The following is a 17934-nucleotide window of genomic DNA, read 5'->3' as shown; positions in this document are numbered from 1 at the left end:
TCCAACAAAATATTTGATTACATATAAAGATACTATGACAAAGTAGCTAATACTTCACTATAGTTACTTGGCATATGAGTGCTTACACTTGCACACGTGCGCGCACACACACACACACACAGTTACTTGCTCTATCGATTGGCCACATGAGCAAACTCACATTGAGACTCAACCCTTTGGGCCATCCAAGATAAGGTGGGAGTGGACAATGCTCTTGCCCTTTGCTCCATAGTCATAAAAGGTATCTTCGTGGTCTTTAAACCTCACTTGTTTGTAAATCGGTCCATTTGTGAGCTCCTTTGCAGGAGAGATCAATGCATTGGGTGCTGCATCACAAAACATTGCTATGGACAACCTGGACTTGTGACAATTGGGGATAACCCTATGCTCGATGCTCTTATACCTCCCATTGGTCAGAATCTGAAAGCATACACAAGAAAACTAGTCCATCAATAGCATCTACTGGTAACACTATTATTAATGGTTGAATTTGAAGCACCCTTCAAAGCTTTAAAAGACATTTTAAGCGTCCGCCCGCTGATGCCCTTAAATTTTCTAAAGCTTTTAGGAGTGACACTTAGAAAAAGTATAAAAGTTTCAAAATAAAATCTGACACTCATAACCAAGTAGAGAGAGAGAGAGAGAGAGAGAGAGAGAGAGAGAGAGGAGTAGAAGGTTGAGGTAAAATGTAAAAATATATAAATAAATAATTTTTAAAAATATATATTTATATTATGTAAAAATAAAGCATGTTTGTATAATAAATAAGCATAATTTTAAAGAAGTCTAGATGTTCCATAACTTTGATCAGTATTTTTATTACATCGTCTAAAAATATGCAGGTGTATCTGTTGATGTAATTTTTGAGACACATACACACACACACACACACATTTATTTCCCCCCAAAAAGAAGGAGTCTAGATGTAAGTTTTGAGAGAGAGAGAGATATAAATATTCACACATTTATTCTCCCCCCCCCCAAAAAAAAAGTCTAGATGTTAATGAGAGCTTGCGAATTTGAAGTAAAGGTTTTCTAATGAAGCTCTCATCTATCAAAAAAGAGTGAAATAAAATATGCATCTATGATGTAGACCAATGTAAGAAAAAAACCGTTCTTTAATGTAATTTTCATGGCTCATTAAATAATCGATAAATAATTTTACCTTACCTTGAATTTAAAGATTCAAAATTTTAAAATTTTAATTATAAAACCGATTAATCTATGTATTTTTTCAACTAAACGGTTTGGCCTTAAAGGTCGTCCCTTTTTTTTCCACTGGTTAGTTTTTTTTTTTTTCTGACAAAGCACAAAAAGGAGCGAAATGATTGATCTGAAATCTCACGAAAAGGAGCGATAGGATGTGGCAAGCAAAGGTAAAGAAGTAGACACACCTCCACTTGGTCCGCGACGTTGACGACGAAGGAGCCCTTGATGGGGTGGGCGGGCACCCAGTCGTCCTGATGGCGGACCTCCAGGCTCACAGGACCCTCGTCCTCCTGCAGCACCAGCGTGAGGGCGCCGATGTCCGAGTGCTTGTGGAAGCCGTCGGTGAGCTCCGGCTGAGGGCAGCGAGGGTAGAAGTTGATAAGCATCTTTTGATAGGGCTCCACCCCAAGCGCCTCCTCGATAAACGACGCCCGCTGCCCCAGCCCCACCGATATCACGCCCAGCAGCCGCAGCGCCAGCGCCTTCAGCTCCGCGCTGTACTCGTCCATCGTCTCCCTACGATCAGAAACCATCACACACGAATTATATAAGCAGCTCGACACCACAACGGCCGTTACCTCAACGAAGCAGGCCGCCAAGAATCAGAGTCTCGCACCCACAGCGGCTGAAGAACGAGAAACACGACGTAGTCTCACCATCAAATCGTAAGTGTTATAACCATCCCATACAAATTATAAAAGCAGCTTGACACCACAACGGCCATTACCTGAACGACGCAGGAAACTTGGGCCAATAATCATAGTCTCGGACCGACAGCGGCTGAAGCAAGAGATACAAGAAGTCTCGCCAGTCCCTCACGTTGTCTTCCTTGATGGTATACCTGCTGCCATACCCTTGGGATATGACTCCCGGCCTGCCCACATAGGCAGCCTTCTCTTCCACCGGCAAAGCAATGAACTCTTTGGACACCTGCATCATCCTCTCCATTAACTCTAGGCTCACTCCATGATTCACAACCCTAAAGAAGCCCCACTCCTCACAAGCGGCCTTCACTTGGCTCACAACCTCCGGCATGCGCGACTCCTCCCAGCCGCCAAGGTCTATCACCGGTATCCTCTTCTCCAAAGGGGGCCTTTCTATGATAGAAAGCCCGGCAAGCTGCTCTGCAGTTCTGGTCCTTCGATACTTCTCGGGCACCTCTTGCACCCCCTTCTCCACCAGGAATTCCACGGGCTCTACCCCCCATTCCTTGCCAGGAGCTACTATACTGATGGGGCCTATGGGTGGCTGGACAAGTACAGCAGTGGCCATTGCTGATAATGAAGCAGCTAGGCTGATCTATATAAGGATGATAACACAGAGAACAGCTCCCTACCCTTTCTATATAGGCAGTTGCGAGGTTTATGTGCCGGTCTTTCCACAACACACGGCAGGCCTAGAATTTTTGAACGGCGCCCCTATTTTTTTCTTTTGAAGGGATTTTCTTTAACTAGCTTTTTTCTTTATGAAGAGATTGCAAGGGCATATAACTAAATTTCTGAAAACCCTTCCCTTCTTTTGAAGGGTAATTTTGCTTTCACCCTTCCCTTCTTGTGAAGGTTTTGACCCTCTTGGAAGGGTAGTGCAACCTTCAAATTCTAGTACTGACACACAGCCTTGGATTTAATATTAAAAAAAAAATCTTGTTGAAAACCCACTTCCCTTTCATTTTCAATTTTCAAAGAGAGTCATTCCTTCTAGTGTTAAAAACATAATATTTTATTTTTTTGTCCTTAAAAAAATGATATTATCATGACATTTAAAAGCTATTTTTAGTATTTCTTAAAATTGCAAATTGTCAGATGCACAATTTTTCCAACAATCTTACCATATGTAGATGCAAGCCATCACAATACACATTTCGCAAAATTCATGCCTTTTAGAAATCGTTTGCCTTGTTATTTAAAAAAAGAAATTTATAATTAACCAAAAATTGTTACTCTCCATGGTCAAAAGTATCTCCTCCTTTTAGAGTGCCTCTTAGCATGGTCGAAAGTATCTCCTCCATCTAGAGTGCCCCTTAACATGGTCAGAGGTATCTCCTCCTTTTAGAGTGCCTCTTAACATGATCAGAAGTATCTCCTCCTTCTAGAGTGCCCCTTAACTAGGTTCCCTGAGAAAAAGATGCATTATATTTAATCTGTTCTTGAAAATTTTAGATGGAGAATAATTGATAGCACATTGTATAGCTCTGTTGAGATCGTTGCACATTAGCTTTAAGTACATTTGCCCTTTCATCACAGGTTTTTTTTAGTTCTACAAGTTAATGTGCACCCTAGGCCTTGTGTAGCCCTACAACTCCACTCTTTACAGCCGTAAAGAGCCTTGGTTTTCTTTTTAAAAGACTTATTTCCCTCAAAGAACTTCTAGGTGATACTAATCACAACTTTGTGGTTTCTAACTTCAAATCTTATATTTTACACACCAATAGAGTATTGCAACTCTCTCTTCTTTTTTATGGAAAATACTCCCACCATTTATTAATTTGTCATCATTTTTGTAGATCTATCAACATTAGTCCTTGATCATTATTCTTTTAGATATTTTTATTCAAAGAAAGAAAAAAACCTTGTTGGGTTGGCTAAACCATCTTGAGAAGTCAAATTTGAGTGACAAAGAATGACACGAGAGGCTAGATTTTATGTGGATATGTGCTATACCTTTACAATCTAAGGTTTTTCTACTGCTAGCAAATACATCATGCATTTATCTTTACTCTACATGCCCACCTTGCTTTGCAAAATTAAAGAACATTTTAAAAGATTTGATTAAAGAAATCTTGAAATGTGTGAGGGACTATTGAAAGGTGTAGTATAGGAATGGAACTACAAAACCAAAGAAATCATTGAAAAGTGTGGTTATCCAAATGGAGCTTATAATAATAACAATTTCTTTGTCCTACTTCAAAATCAATAGAATCTTTGACAATTGTGGCTATCCAAATGAAATTGATAACAATTGTTTTGACTTACTTCACCCAAAGAAAACGAAATATTTGAAATGTGAGCTTGTAGGAATGGAACTAATAGAGATTTCTTTGTCTTAGTAGACCAAATGATCGTATATACAATTTTTGGGATGATATGAGATGGAATGATGAAATGATTGTGCATATGATTTGTAGGAAGATATTAGATATTTCTTTGTATTATTAGATAGAATGATTGCATATATGATTAGATATTAAAACATTCAAATATCTCAAAAACAAGTTTTTAAGAGCATATAGAATTTTCATTATATAAAATATAGAAAGTTAAACATGATTGAGCTAAGAGAAAAACAATTACATTTTCAAAGTTAGATAATTAATACTTTTAGTAAAATATCACTATCATGAAAAATATGTTTTATAAATCCAATGTGTGTTTGTTTGTAAAGTAACTTTAATAGAAGTTTTTTACGTTTATATTTTCTCAAATATTAACACACTTATGCCTTATTTCGGTATGCATGCTTCACATTAACTATCTTCAAATAAGATCTTCAGGAAGCCAAAAATTAACCACCACTACATACACTCTATTTAACATGCTATCTCTATTAAAGAATCCTTATAACATTGATGTTACGGAAAAGAAGCCACAAGATAAAGAAGAAGATCAAGGACAAGCTATCAAAATACCCTAAAGGATACAACCCCTTATTTCCTAGTCTCAATATCCCCTCTCCTGAGTCATATGTTCATATGATTAAGGGAAAATTTGAGAGAGAGAGAGAGAGAGAGAGAGAGAGAGAGAGAGAGAGAGAGAGAGAGAGAGTCACATATCTAGAAAAACCCCTTATTTCCTAGTCTCAATATCCCCTCTCCTGAGTCATACGTTCATATGATTAAGGGAAAATTTGAGAGAGAGAGAGAGAGAGAGAGAGAGAGAGAGAGAGAGAGAGAGAGAGAGAGAGAGAGAGTCACATATCTAGAAAAACCCATGGCCTTTTCTCCCACCTCTCCTTATATACCAATGGTCCCCCACATAACTCCTCTACTTGCTACATTTGGTCCCACATGTTACACAATGGCAAGTCTGTAGACAAAGGCCATAACTTTCTATTTTTTGTCAACCATCCTTAGACAAGCATTCATATTCATAAAATGTAAGCATCTACATAGTAAGCATACTATGTACTGAATTTGGGGTACTAAACTTCATGCACTTCTTGTCCTCTAAAAGGTATTAAATACTTATTCTCCCTTCTTGTATTCTTTTCCCTCTAAATTATATTCAATACTTAGTCTCCCTCCTCCAAACAACATAACAAGGATATAATTTACCTAGTATGAAGATCTCCATTTTGCAATAGGGTGAAATGATGTCCATCAAGAAACTTTGGTACTCTCCGAATCACTCTCCTTATCTAGGATCCCACAACATGAAGGGCATGGAAGATGCAAGGATAGCACGACATATTCGAGTTCAGAAATATTCCCAAGGCAAGTTAAACTAGGGGGGGAAAATGAGGGGCACTCTACTTATATAGGACTCCACAACATGAAGGGAATGGAAGATACATGGATAACACGCCATATTCAGGTAAGTTAAACCAAGGAAAGAAAATGAAGGCATGCATAACGGTGTTACAATAGGAAAACTAAGGCCTTGGGTGAATTAAGGATCTCATGAAAACTCTCTTTGCACCAAACAAGAGGACTGTTATGTAAGAAAACCTAACACAGAAAGTAGGATCAACACAATACAAAAGCACTAAGTTGCAGAAAGAAGTGGTGAATAGACAATATTATTGCTTGCGAACTTTGATTACACGCCAAACCGTGTGCTCAAAGTAGGGAGCTTTGATAATGACCTAGATAGACTCTAGACGGAGAATGTCTTGTTTACAAGAGTACTCAAACATAATGAACTCGATGATAAACTAAGGCTGTAAAACTAGTCTAGATATAGTACCCAGGGTTGACATCGATTTAGGTCAGCCATGTCCCACGACTTGGTCCATAATTACCAATCGATGATATCATCTGGCTAGAACCATATTAGACTATAACTAATTCATATCTCTCGCACGACCATCTATATTAGACCATATGGACCCTCAAACCAGTGTGGTCACATAGCCTGAACAAGCATGCATCGTACTTGTTGTTGATAGAGTGCCAATTCTATATAAGCTAATCATTTGGACACACTTGGGAACTTCATAGTGTCTGAGTGCTCACACTACAATGGTTGATCCTTATAAAAACTAGGGAGGCTTACAAAATAGAGCATATCCATTACACAAAGTAACATTATGAGGGTGGAGCATTGAGAAAATTCTTCTCCAATACCCTACCTTACTATCCACTTATCATAAGTGAACTATCTCTTTGGTCCACAATGATGAGTCAATGAAGATGGAGCTCCAAAAGAATTCTCCCAAGATCCTTTATGAAAATATCTCCCAGGATGAAGATTCGAAGGGCATATAACTAAATTTCTTAAAACCCTTCCCTTCTTTTGAAGGGTAATTTTGTTTTCACCCTTCTTGTGAAGGTTTTGACCCCCTTGGAAGGGTAGTGCAACCTTTAAATTCTAGGACTCATACACAACCTTGGTTTTATTATTTTTTTAAAAATTCTTGTGGAAAACCCACTTCACTTTCATTTTAAACTTTCAAAGAGAGTCATTCCTTCTAGTGTTAAAAACATGATGTTTTATTTTCCTGTCGCAAAAAAATGATATTATCGTGACATTTAAAAGCTATTTTTAGTATTTCTTAAATTTACAAATTGTCAGACGCACAATTTTTCCAACAATCTTACCATATGTAGATGCAAGCCATCACAATACACATTTCGCGAAATTCATGCCTTTTAGAACTCGTTTGCCTTGTTCGTTAAAAAAACAATTTATAATTAACCAAAAATTGTTACTCTCCATGGTCAAAAGTATCTCCTCCTTTTAGAGTGCATGTTAGCATGGTCGAAAGCATCTTCTCCGTCTAGAGTGCCCTTGACATGGTCAAAAGTATCTTCTCCTTTTAGAGTGCCTCTTAACATGATAAAAAGTATCTCCTCCTTCTAGAGTGGCCCTTAAGAAAAAGATGCATTATTAACCAGTTCTTGAAAATTTTAGATGGAGAATAATTGGTAGCACATTGTATAGATCTGTTGAGATCCTTGCACATTAGCTTTAATACATTTGCCCTTTCATCATAGGTTTTTTTTAGTTCTATAAGTTAACGTGCACCCTAGGCCTTGTGTAACCCCACAACTCCACTCTTTTCTACTACTCTTTGAAGTCTCCTAGCTTCATACATTAGTCAATATTAAATGCTTGGATTTAGTTTTATGGCTGTAAAGAGCCTTGGCTTTCTTTTTAAAAGACTTATTTCCCTCAATGAACTTCTACGTGATAATAATCACAACTTCGTGGTTTCTAACTTCAAATCTTATATTTTATACCACATTAGTCCTTGATCATTATTCTTTTAGATATTTTTTTTCAAAGAAAGAAAAAAAACTTGTTGGGTTGGCTAAACCATCTTGAGAAGTCAAATTTGAGTGACAAAGAATGACATGAGAGGCTAGATCTTATGTGGATATGTGCTATACCTTTACAATCTAAGGTTTTTCTATTGCTAACAAATACATCATGCATTTATCTTTACTCTACATGCCCACCTTGCTTTGCGAAATTAAAGAAAGTTTTAAAAGATCTGATTAAAGGAATCTTCAAATGTGTGAGGACTATTGAAAGGTGTAGCATAGGAATGGAACTAGTAAACCAAAGAAATCATTGAAAAGTGTGGTTATCCAAATGGAGGTAATAATAACAATTTCTTTGTCTTACTTCAAAATCAATAGAATCTTTGACAATTGTGGCTATCCAAATGAAATTGATAACAATTGTTTTGAGTTACTTCACCCAAAGAAAAAGAAATATTTGAAATATGAGCTTGTAGGAATGGAACTAATAGGGATTTCTTTGTCTTAGTAGACCAAATGATCGTATATAAAATTTTTGGGAGGATATTAGATGGAATGATGAAATGATTGTGCATATGATTTGTAGGAAGATATTAGATATTTCTTTGTATTATTAGATGGAATGATTGCATATTTGATTAGATATTAAAACATTCAAATATCTTATAAACAAGTTTTTAAGAGCATATAGAATTTTCATTATATAAAATATAAAAATTTCAACATGATTGAGCTAAGAGAAAAACAATTACATTTTCAAAGTTAGATAATTAATACTTTTAGTGAAATATCACTATCATGATAAATATGCTTTCCCTCTAAAATATATTCAATACTTAGTCTCCCTCCTCCAAACAACATAACAAGGATATAATTTACCTAGTATGAAGATCTCCATTTTGCAATAGAGTGAAATGATGTCCATCAAGAAACTTTGGTACTCTCCGAATCACTCTCCTTATCTAGGAATCCACAACATGAAGGGCATGGAGATACAAGGATAACAAGACATATTCGAGTTCAAAAATATTCCCAAGGCAAGTTAAGCTAGGGGAAAGAAAATGAAGGGCACTCTATTTATATAGGAATCCACAACATGAAGGGCATGGAAGATACATGGATAACTCTCCATATTCAAGTTCCCAATTTTTTCTAAGGTGAGTTAAACCAAGGAGAGAAAATAAAGGCATGCATAACGATGTTACAATAGGAAAACTAAGGCCTTGGGTGAATTAAGGATCTCATGAAAGCTCTCTTTGCACCAAACAAGAGGACTATTATGTAAGAAAACCTAACACAGAAAGTAGGTTCAACACATTACAAAGCACTAAATTGCAGAAAGAAGTGGTGAATAAACAATATTATTGCTTGCAAACTTTGATTACAAGCCAAACCGTGTGCTCCAAGTAGGGAGCTTTGATAATGATCTAGATAGACTTTGGACGGAGAATGTCTTGTTTACAAGAGTACTCAAACATAATGAACTCGATGATAAACTAAGACTGTGAAACTAGTCTAGATATAGTACCCAGGGTTGACATCGATTTAGGTCAGCCATGTCCCACGACTTGGTCCATAATTACCAATCGATGATATTATCTGGCTAGAACCATATTAGACTGTAACTAATTCATGTCCCACGACTTGGTCCATAATTACCAATCGATGATATCATCTGGCTACGACCATATTAGACTGTAACTAATTCATATCTCTCGCACGACCATCTAAGACCATATGGACCCTTAAACCAGTGTGGTCACATAGCTTGAACAAGCATGCATCGTACTTGTTGTTGAAAGAGTGCCAATTCTATATAAGCTAATCATTTGGACACACTTGGGAACTTCATAGTGTCTGAGTGTCACACTTGGGAACTTCATAGTGTCTGAGTGTCACACCACAACGGCAGTTGATCCTTATAGAAACTTGGGAGGCTTACAAAATAGAGCATATCCATTACACAAAGTCACAACATGAGGGTGGAGCATTGAGAAAATTCTTCTCCAATACCCTACCTTACTGTCCACTTATCATAGGTGAACTATTTCTTTGGTCCACAATGACAAGTCGATAAAGATGGAGCTCCAAAAGAATTCTCCCAAGATCCTTTATGAAAATATCTCCCAAGATGAAGATTGGAAGGGCATATAACTAAATTTCTTAAAACCCTTCCCTTCTTTTGAAGGGTAATTTTGTTTTCACCCTTCTTGTGAAGGTTTTGGCCCCCTTGGAAGGGTAGTGCAACTTTCAAATTCTAGGACTCACACACAGCCTTGGTTTTAACATTTTAGAAAAAAAATCTTGTTGAAAACAGACTTCGCTTTCGTTTTCAATTTTTAAAGAGAGTCATTCCTTCTAGTGTTAAAAACATAATGTTTTATTTTCTTGTCCTTAAAAAAATGATATTATCGTGACATTTAAAAGCTATTTTTAGTATTTCTTAAATTTGCAAATTGTCAGATGCACAATTTTTCCAACAATCTTACCATATGTAGATGCAAGCCATCACAATACACATTTCACGAAATTCATGCCTTTTAGAAATCTTTTACCTTGTTAGTAAAAAAAATCAATTTATATTTAACCAAAAACTGTTACTCTCCATGGTCAAAAGTATCTCCTTCTTTTAGAGTGCCTGTTAGCATGGTCGAAAGTATCTCCTCCATCTAGAGTGCCCCTTAACATGGTCAGAAGTATCTCCTCCTTTTAGAGTGCCTCTTAACATGATCAGAAGTATCTCCTCCTTCTAGAGTGCCCCTTAACTAGGTTCCCTGAGAAAAAGATGCATTATATTTAATCTGTTCTTGAAAATTTTAGATGGAGAATAATTGGTAGCACATTGTATAGCTCTGTTGAGATCGTTGCACATTAGCTTTAAGTACATTTGCCCTTTCATCATAGGTTTTTTTGGTCCTATAAGTTAACATGCACCCTAGGCCTTATGTAACCCTACAACTCCACTCTTTTCTACTACTCTTTGAAGTCTCCTAGCTTTTCATACATTAGTCATTATTAAATGCTTGGATTTAGTTTTACGGCTGTAAAGAGCCTTGGTTTTCTTTTTAAAAGACTTATTTCCCTCAATGAACTTCTACGTGATAATAATCTTAACTTCGTGGTTTCTAACTTCAAATCTTATATTTTATAGCAATAGATTATTGCTACTCTCTCTTCTTTTTAATGGAAAATACTCTCATCATTTATTAATTTGCCAACATTTTTGTAGAGCTATCAACATTAGTCCTTGATCATTATTCTTTTAGATATTTTTTTTCAAAGAAAGAAAAAAAACTTGTTGGGTTGGCTAAACCATCTTGATAAGTCAAATTTGAGTGACAAAGAATGACACGAGAGGCTAGATTTTATGTGGATATGTGCTATACCTTTACAATCTAAGGTTTTTCTATTGTTAGCAAATACATCATGCATTTATCTTTACTCTACATGCCCACCTTGCTTTGCGAAATTAAAGAAAGTTTTAAAAGATTTGAATAAAGGAATCTTCAAATGTGTGAGGACTATTGAAAGGTGTAGTATAGGAATGGAACTACAAAACCAAAAAAATCATTGAAAAGTGTGGTTATCCAAATGGAGGTAATAATAACAATTTCTTTGTCTTACTTCAAAATCAATAGAACCTTTGACAATTGTGGCTACCAAATGAAATTGATAACATTTTTTTTGAGTTACTTCACCCAAAGAAAAAGAAATATTTGAAATATGAGCTTGTAGGAATGGAACAAATAGAGATTTTTTTGTCTTAGTAGACCAAATGATCGTATATAAAATTTTTGGGAGGATATTAGATTGAATGATGAAATGATTGTGCATATGATTTGTAGGAAGATATCAGATATTTCTTTGTATTATTAGATGGAATGATTGCATATTTGATCAGATATTAAAACATTCAAATATCTTAAAAACAAGTTTTTAAGAGTATATAGAATTTTCATTATATAAAATAAAAAAATTTAAACATGATTGAGCTAAGAGAAAAACAATTAGATTTTCAAAGTTAGATAATTAATAGTTTTAGTGAAATATCACTATCATGATAAATATGTTTTATGAATCCAATGTGTGTTTCTTTGTAATGTAACTTTCGTAGAAGTTTTTTACGTTTATATTTTCTCAAATATTATCACACATGCTTTTTTCGGTATGCATGCTTCACATTAACTATATTCAAATAAGATCTTAGGAGGCCAAAAATTAACCACCACTACATACACTCTATTTAACATTCTATCTCTATTAAAGATTCCCTACTAGATTGATGTTACGGGCAAGAAGCCACGAGATAAAGAACAAGATCAAGGACAAGCTATCAAAATACCCTAAAGGATACAACCCCTTGTTTCCTAGTCTCAATATCCCCTCTCCTCAGTCATACGTTCATATGATTGAGGGAAAGATTGAAAGAGAGAGAGAGACAGAGAGAGAGAGAGAGAGAGAGAGAGAGAGAGTCACATATCTAGAAAAACCCATGGCCTTTTCTCCCACCTCTCCTTATATACCAATGGTCCCCCACATAAGTCCTCTACTTGCTACATTTGGTCCCACATTTTACACAATGGCAAGTCTCTAGACTAAGGCCATAACTTTCTGTTCTTTGTCAACCACTCCTTAGACAAGCATTCATATTCACAAATTGTAAGCATCAACATAGTAAGCATACTATGTACTGAATTTGGGGTACTAAACTTCATGCACTTCTTGTCCTCTAAAAGGTATTAAATACTTATTCTCCCTTCTTGTAGTCTTTTCCCTCTAGAATATATACTTAGTCTCCCTTCTCCAAACAACATAACAAGGATATAATTTACCTAGTATGAAGATCTCAATTTTGCAATAGAGTGAAATGATGTCCATCAAGAAACTTTGGTACTCTTCGAATCACTCTCCTTATCTAGGAATCCACAACATGAAGGGCATGGAAGATACAAGGATAACACGACATATTCGAGTTCAGAAATATTCCCAAGGTAAGTTAAACTAGGGGAAGAAAAATGAAGGGCACTCTACTTATATAGGAATCCACAACATGAAGGTCATGGAAGATACATGGATAACACTCCATATTCAAGTTCCCAATTTTTTCTAAGGTAAGTTAAATGAAGGAGAGAAAATGAAGGCATGCATAACGATGTTACAATAGGAAAACTAAGGCCTTGGGTGAATTAAGGATCTCATGAAAGCTCTTTTTGCACCAAACAAGAGGACTGTTATGTAAGAAAACCTAACACATAAAGTAGGATCAACACATTACAAAGCACTAAATTGTAGAAAGAAGTGGTGAATAAACAATATTATTGCTTGCAAACTTTGATTACAAGCCAAACCGTGTGCTCCAAGTAGGGAGCTTTGATAATGATCTAGATAGACTCTGGACGGAAAATGTCTTGTTTACAAGAGTACTCAAACATAATGAACTCGATGATAAACTAAGGCTGTAAAACTAGTCTAGATATAGTACCTAGGGTTGACATCGATTTAGGTCAACCATGTCCCACGACTGGGTCCATAATTACAAATCAATGATATCATCTGGCTAAAACCATATTAGACTATAACTAATTCATATCTCTCACACGACCATATAAGACCATATGGACCCTCAAACTAGTGTGGTCACATAGCTTGAACAAGCATGCATCGTACTTGTTGTTGATAGAGTGCCAATTCTATATAAGCTAATCATCTAGACACACTTGGGAACTTCATAGTGTCTGAGTGCTCACACCACAAGGGTTGATCCTTATAAAAATTGGGGAGGCTTACAAAATAGAGCATATTTATTACACAAAGTAACAACATGAGGGTGGAGCATTGAGAAAATTCTTCTCCAATACCCTACCTTATTGTCCACTTATCATAGGTGAACTATCTCTTTGGTCCACAATGACGAGTCGATAAAGATGGAGCTCCAAAAGAATTCTCCAAAAGAATTCTTTATGAAAATATCTCGACAAAGATGGAGCTCCAAAAGAATTCTCCCAAGATCCTTTATGAAAATATCTCCCAAGATGAAGATTGGAAGGGCATATAACTAAATTTCTTAAAACCAATTTATAAAAAAATCAATTTATAATTAACCAAAAATTGTTACTCTCCATGGTCAAAAGTATCTCCTCCTTTTAGAGTGCGTGTAAGCATTGTCAAAAGCATCTCCTCTATCTAGAGTGCCCCTTGACATGGTCAAAAGTATCTCCTCCTTTTAGAGTGCCTCTTAACATGATGAAAAGTATCTCCTCCTTCTACTAGAGTGCCCCTTAACTAGCTTCCCTAAGAAAAAGATACATTATCAACCTGTTCTTGAAAATTTTAGATGGAGAATAATTGGTAGCACATTGTATAGATCTATTGAGATCGTTGCACATTAGCTTTAAGTACATTTGCCCTTTCATCATAGGTTTTTTTTAGTTCTATAAGTTAACGTGCACCCTAGGCCTTATGTAACCCTACAACTCCACTCTTTTCAACTACTCTTTGAAGTCTCCTAGCTTCATACATTAGTCAATATTAAATGCTTGGATTTAGTTTTACGGCTGTAAAGAGCCTTGGTTCTCTTTTTAAAAGACTTATTTCCCTCAATGAACTTCTACATGATAATAATCACAACTTCATGGTTTCTAACTTCAAATCTTATAATTTATACCAATAGATTATTGCTACTGATCTCTCTTCTTTTTAATGGAAAATACTCCCACCATTTATTAATTTGCCAACATTTTTGTAGAGCTATCAACATTAGTCCTTGATCATTATTCTTTTAGATATTTTTATTCAAAGAAAGAAAAAAAACTTGTTGGGTTGGCTAACTCATCTTGAGAAGTCAAATTTGAGTGACAAAGAATGACATGAGAGGCTAGATTTTATGTGGATATGTGCTATACCTTTACAATCTAAGGTTTTTCTATTGCTAACAAATACATCATGCATTTATCTTTACTCTACATGCCCACCTTGCTTTGCAAAATTAAAGAAAGTTTAAAAGATCTGATTAAAGGAATCTTGAAATGTGTATGTGTGAGGAGTATTGAAAGGTGTAGTATAGGAATGGAACTACAAAACCAAAAAAATCATTGAAAAGTGTGGTTATCCAAATGGAGGTAATAATAACAATTTCTTTGTCTTACTTCAAAATCAATAAAATCTTTGACATTTGTGGCTATCCAAATGAAATTGATAACAATTGTTTTGAGTTACTTCACCCAAAAAAGAAGAAATATTTGAAATATGAGCTTGTAGGAATGCTACTAATAGAGATTTCTTTGTCTTAGTAGACTAAATGATCGTATATAAAATTTTTGGGAGGATATTAGATGGAATGATGAAATGATCGTGCATATGATTTGTAGGAAGATATTAGATATTTCTTTGTATTATTAGATGGAATGATTGCATATTTGATTAGATATTAAAACATTCAAATATCTTAAAAACAAGTTTTTAAGAGCATATAGAATTTTCATTATATAAAATATAAAAATTTAAACATGATTGATCTAAGAGAAAAACAATTACATTTTCAAAGTTAGATAATTAATACTTTTAGTGAAATATCACTATCATGAAAAATATGTTTTATAAATCCAATGTGTGTTTCTTTGTAAAGTAACTTTCATAGAAGTTTTTTACGTTTATATTTTCTCAAATATTAACACACTTATGCCTTTTTTGGTATGCATGCTTCACATTAACTATCTTTAAATAAGATCTTTAGGAGGCCAAAATATAACCACCACTACATACACTCTATTTAACATTCTCCGTATAACAATGATGTTACGGCCAAGAAGCCATGAGATAAAGAACAAGATCAAGGACAAGCTATCAAAATACCCTAAAGGATACAATCCCTTATTTCCTAGTCTCATTATCCCCTCTCCTCAGTCATACGTTCATATGATTGAGGGAAACATTGATAGAGAGATAGAGAGAGAGAGAGAGAGTTACATATCTAGAAAAACCCATGGTCTTTTCTCCCACCTGTCCTTATATACCAATGGTCCCCCACATAACTCCTCTACTTGTTGCTACATTTGGTCCCACATGTTACACAATGGCAAGTCTGTAGACTAAGACCATAACTTTCTAATTTTTCTCAACCACTCCTTATACAAGCATTCATATTCACAAATTGTAAGCATCAACATAGTAAGCATACTATGTACTAAATTTGGGGTACTAAACTTCATGCACTTCTTGTCCTCTAAAAGGTATTAAAATACTTATTCTCCCTTCTTGTATTGCTTTCCCTCTAAAATATATTCAATAGTTAGTCCCCCTCCAAAAACAACATAACAAGGATATACTTTACCTAGTATGAAGATCTCAATTTTGCAATAGAGTGAAATGATGTCCATCAAGAAACTTTGGTACTCTCCGAATCACTCTCGTTATATATAGGAAATTGGAATCCACAACATGAGAAGGGCATGGAAGATACAAGGATAACACAACATATTCGAGTTCCTAAATTTTCCCAAGGCAAGTTAAACTAGGGGAAAAAAATGAAGGGCACTCTACTTATATAGGAATCCACAACATGAAGGGCATGGAAGATACAAGGATAACACGACATATTCAAGTTCCCAATTTTTTCTAAGGTAACACTACAAGACACTGCTGCCATACACGCGTTCCATACACGCGATAAGTTACAGGCACGTGTATGATCGCGCATGTATTTGAATAGTATCAGGCGCGTGTATATTGGCATCTAAATTCGCGTGTATTGAACTTTAAGTAACGCGTCTACCAGCGCGTGTATAAGCGCGTGTATATACACGCATCAATACACGCATGAATACACGCATCAATACACGCATGAATACACGCATCAATACACGCTTTATCTTCAGGCTCAATAGCTTGTTTTTCTGCATCCTTGTAGGGTGGATCCTTCCTAGACCGGTCTCTTTTTTGTGAGCACAAACCCACTACATGCATTTACAACAATGAAATATATTCAAAAATAAATCATGAGATAATTAAAAGACAACATATACAATAGAAATGTCATCAATTTAGAACGATACAGTGATGGATTGGTTAGGGTTCGATCTCATCTTCAATAAGATCCATCCTTGCCAACGATCAACATCAATATCCATTTGATCAATTTGTAAGGCTACGATTAAATTTATTCCACTATCGATATTCTGTCCATTGATAATGGTATCGATGTCCTGATCATCCTCATTAACAGCACCATCATCCTCAATGGTAGGGTCATTCTCATGTTCATGAGAAATGGCACGCTCATCCTTATTATCATGATCATCTCTTATTTCTTGATCATCGATCACAACATCTTCATTGGCATGTTCGACATCATCTTCATTGCGGCTTGTTACATCCTCCATATGCTCCATATCAGTGAATGTATTATACATCACTTTGGAACATGGTGCAATAGGGATGACGTACCACCATTTAATGTCATGCACCATTGGCAGTAGATAACCTACTCAAATACACATACTGCAGTAATTAATTAGCATATCAAAAGTCAAGGGGTACGCGAGCTTAGATATATATGTACATGAAACACATTAGTAAAAAAATGCATACCTGCTCACATTGTTGTGGAAATACGAGCCTATCTTTCTTTGTTTGCCAAAACTTTGTAGAGTCAATAGTTACATAGCCATTTGCATGGCATTTTATCGTTACATTAGGCCCTTTTTCCACCACGTTCATTTGCCATTTGACATCCAAAACATACACAAAGAAGCGACGAAAGTCAAGCCTAAATATGTATTGGATTGTACCACAATAATCATCCATTTTTCCACAATACGAAAATAAAAGTAATATTTGTGTAAGCAATGTGAATAAATATTAAAAGCAAATCACTTACAACTAATGCAAAACATTAGTTCTATGTACCTTTAACATGCATCCTCGTGCATACTCCCATTCTTCTGCCGTGATATGCAGCCCCTCGTCACTCTCTGCTCTCTCCATTTCCTCATGCAACCAATCAACATGGATATCATTTGGAAGTGTTGCTAGGTGCTTAGGGTATGCCTTACGAGAGCCATGTTGCCTCCGAAAGAGAGCTCTTTCTGCTTGCCTTTTTGTCTTTGCATTCTCATATCTTGTAACCCATCTACTCATCGCATCACTATTAAGGATGCAAGTGAAATTGAGATCATCAATCAATGTTCTGTCAATTACTTTACTCTGTCCTTTTCCTTGAGGCACAATAGAGGTCATCCTCAAGTCCTCTTCATTGCTCCATAGTTGTGGCAAAGAGCTGTCCACCTGACCAAGAAATTTTGAAATAT

At 35.7% G+C, this 17934-nt stretch overlaps 1 protein-coding gene across 1 annotated transcript in view; it reads right to left on the bottom strand.

The window, feature by feature from the left end:
- LOC147627899 (jasmonate-induced oxygenase 1-like) overlaps positions 1 to 2600 on the bottom strand; it is a 2719-nt gene extending 119 nt beyond the window's left edge. Inside the window, exons 1-3 of the mRNA XM_086814868.1 lie at positions 1937 to 2600; positions 1395 to 1725; positions 1 to 420 (exon numbers count right to left, since the gene is read on the bottom strand). The exon at positions 1 to 420 is cut by the window's left edge and continues 119 nt beyond it. Of these exons, the coding sequence (XP_086670994.1) occupies positions 169 to 420; positions 1395 to 1725; positions 1937 to 2481 (1128 nt within the window). The 5' untranslated portion in view covers positions 2482 to 2600 and the 3' untranslated portion in view covers positions 1 to 168. The remainder of the gene's footprint in view (positions 421 to 1394; positions 1726 to 1936) is intronic.
- Positions 2601 to 17934: the final 15334 nt, after the last annotated feature.

The sequence above is a fragment of the Cibotium barometz genome, chromosome 20 (genome assembly GCF_041138505.1).
Source record: "Cibotium barometz isolate CiBa-2024 chromosome 20, ASM4113850v1, whole genome shotgun sequence".
NCBI lineage: Eukaryota > Viridiplantae > Streptophyta > Polypodiopsida > Cyatheales > Cibotiaceae > Cibotium > Cibotium barometz.
This window is presented reverse-complemented; position numbering and strand designations above follow the sequence as displayed.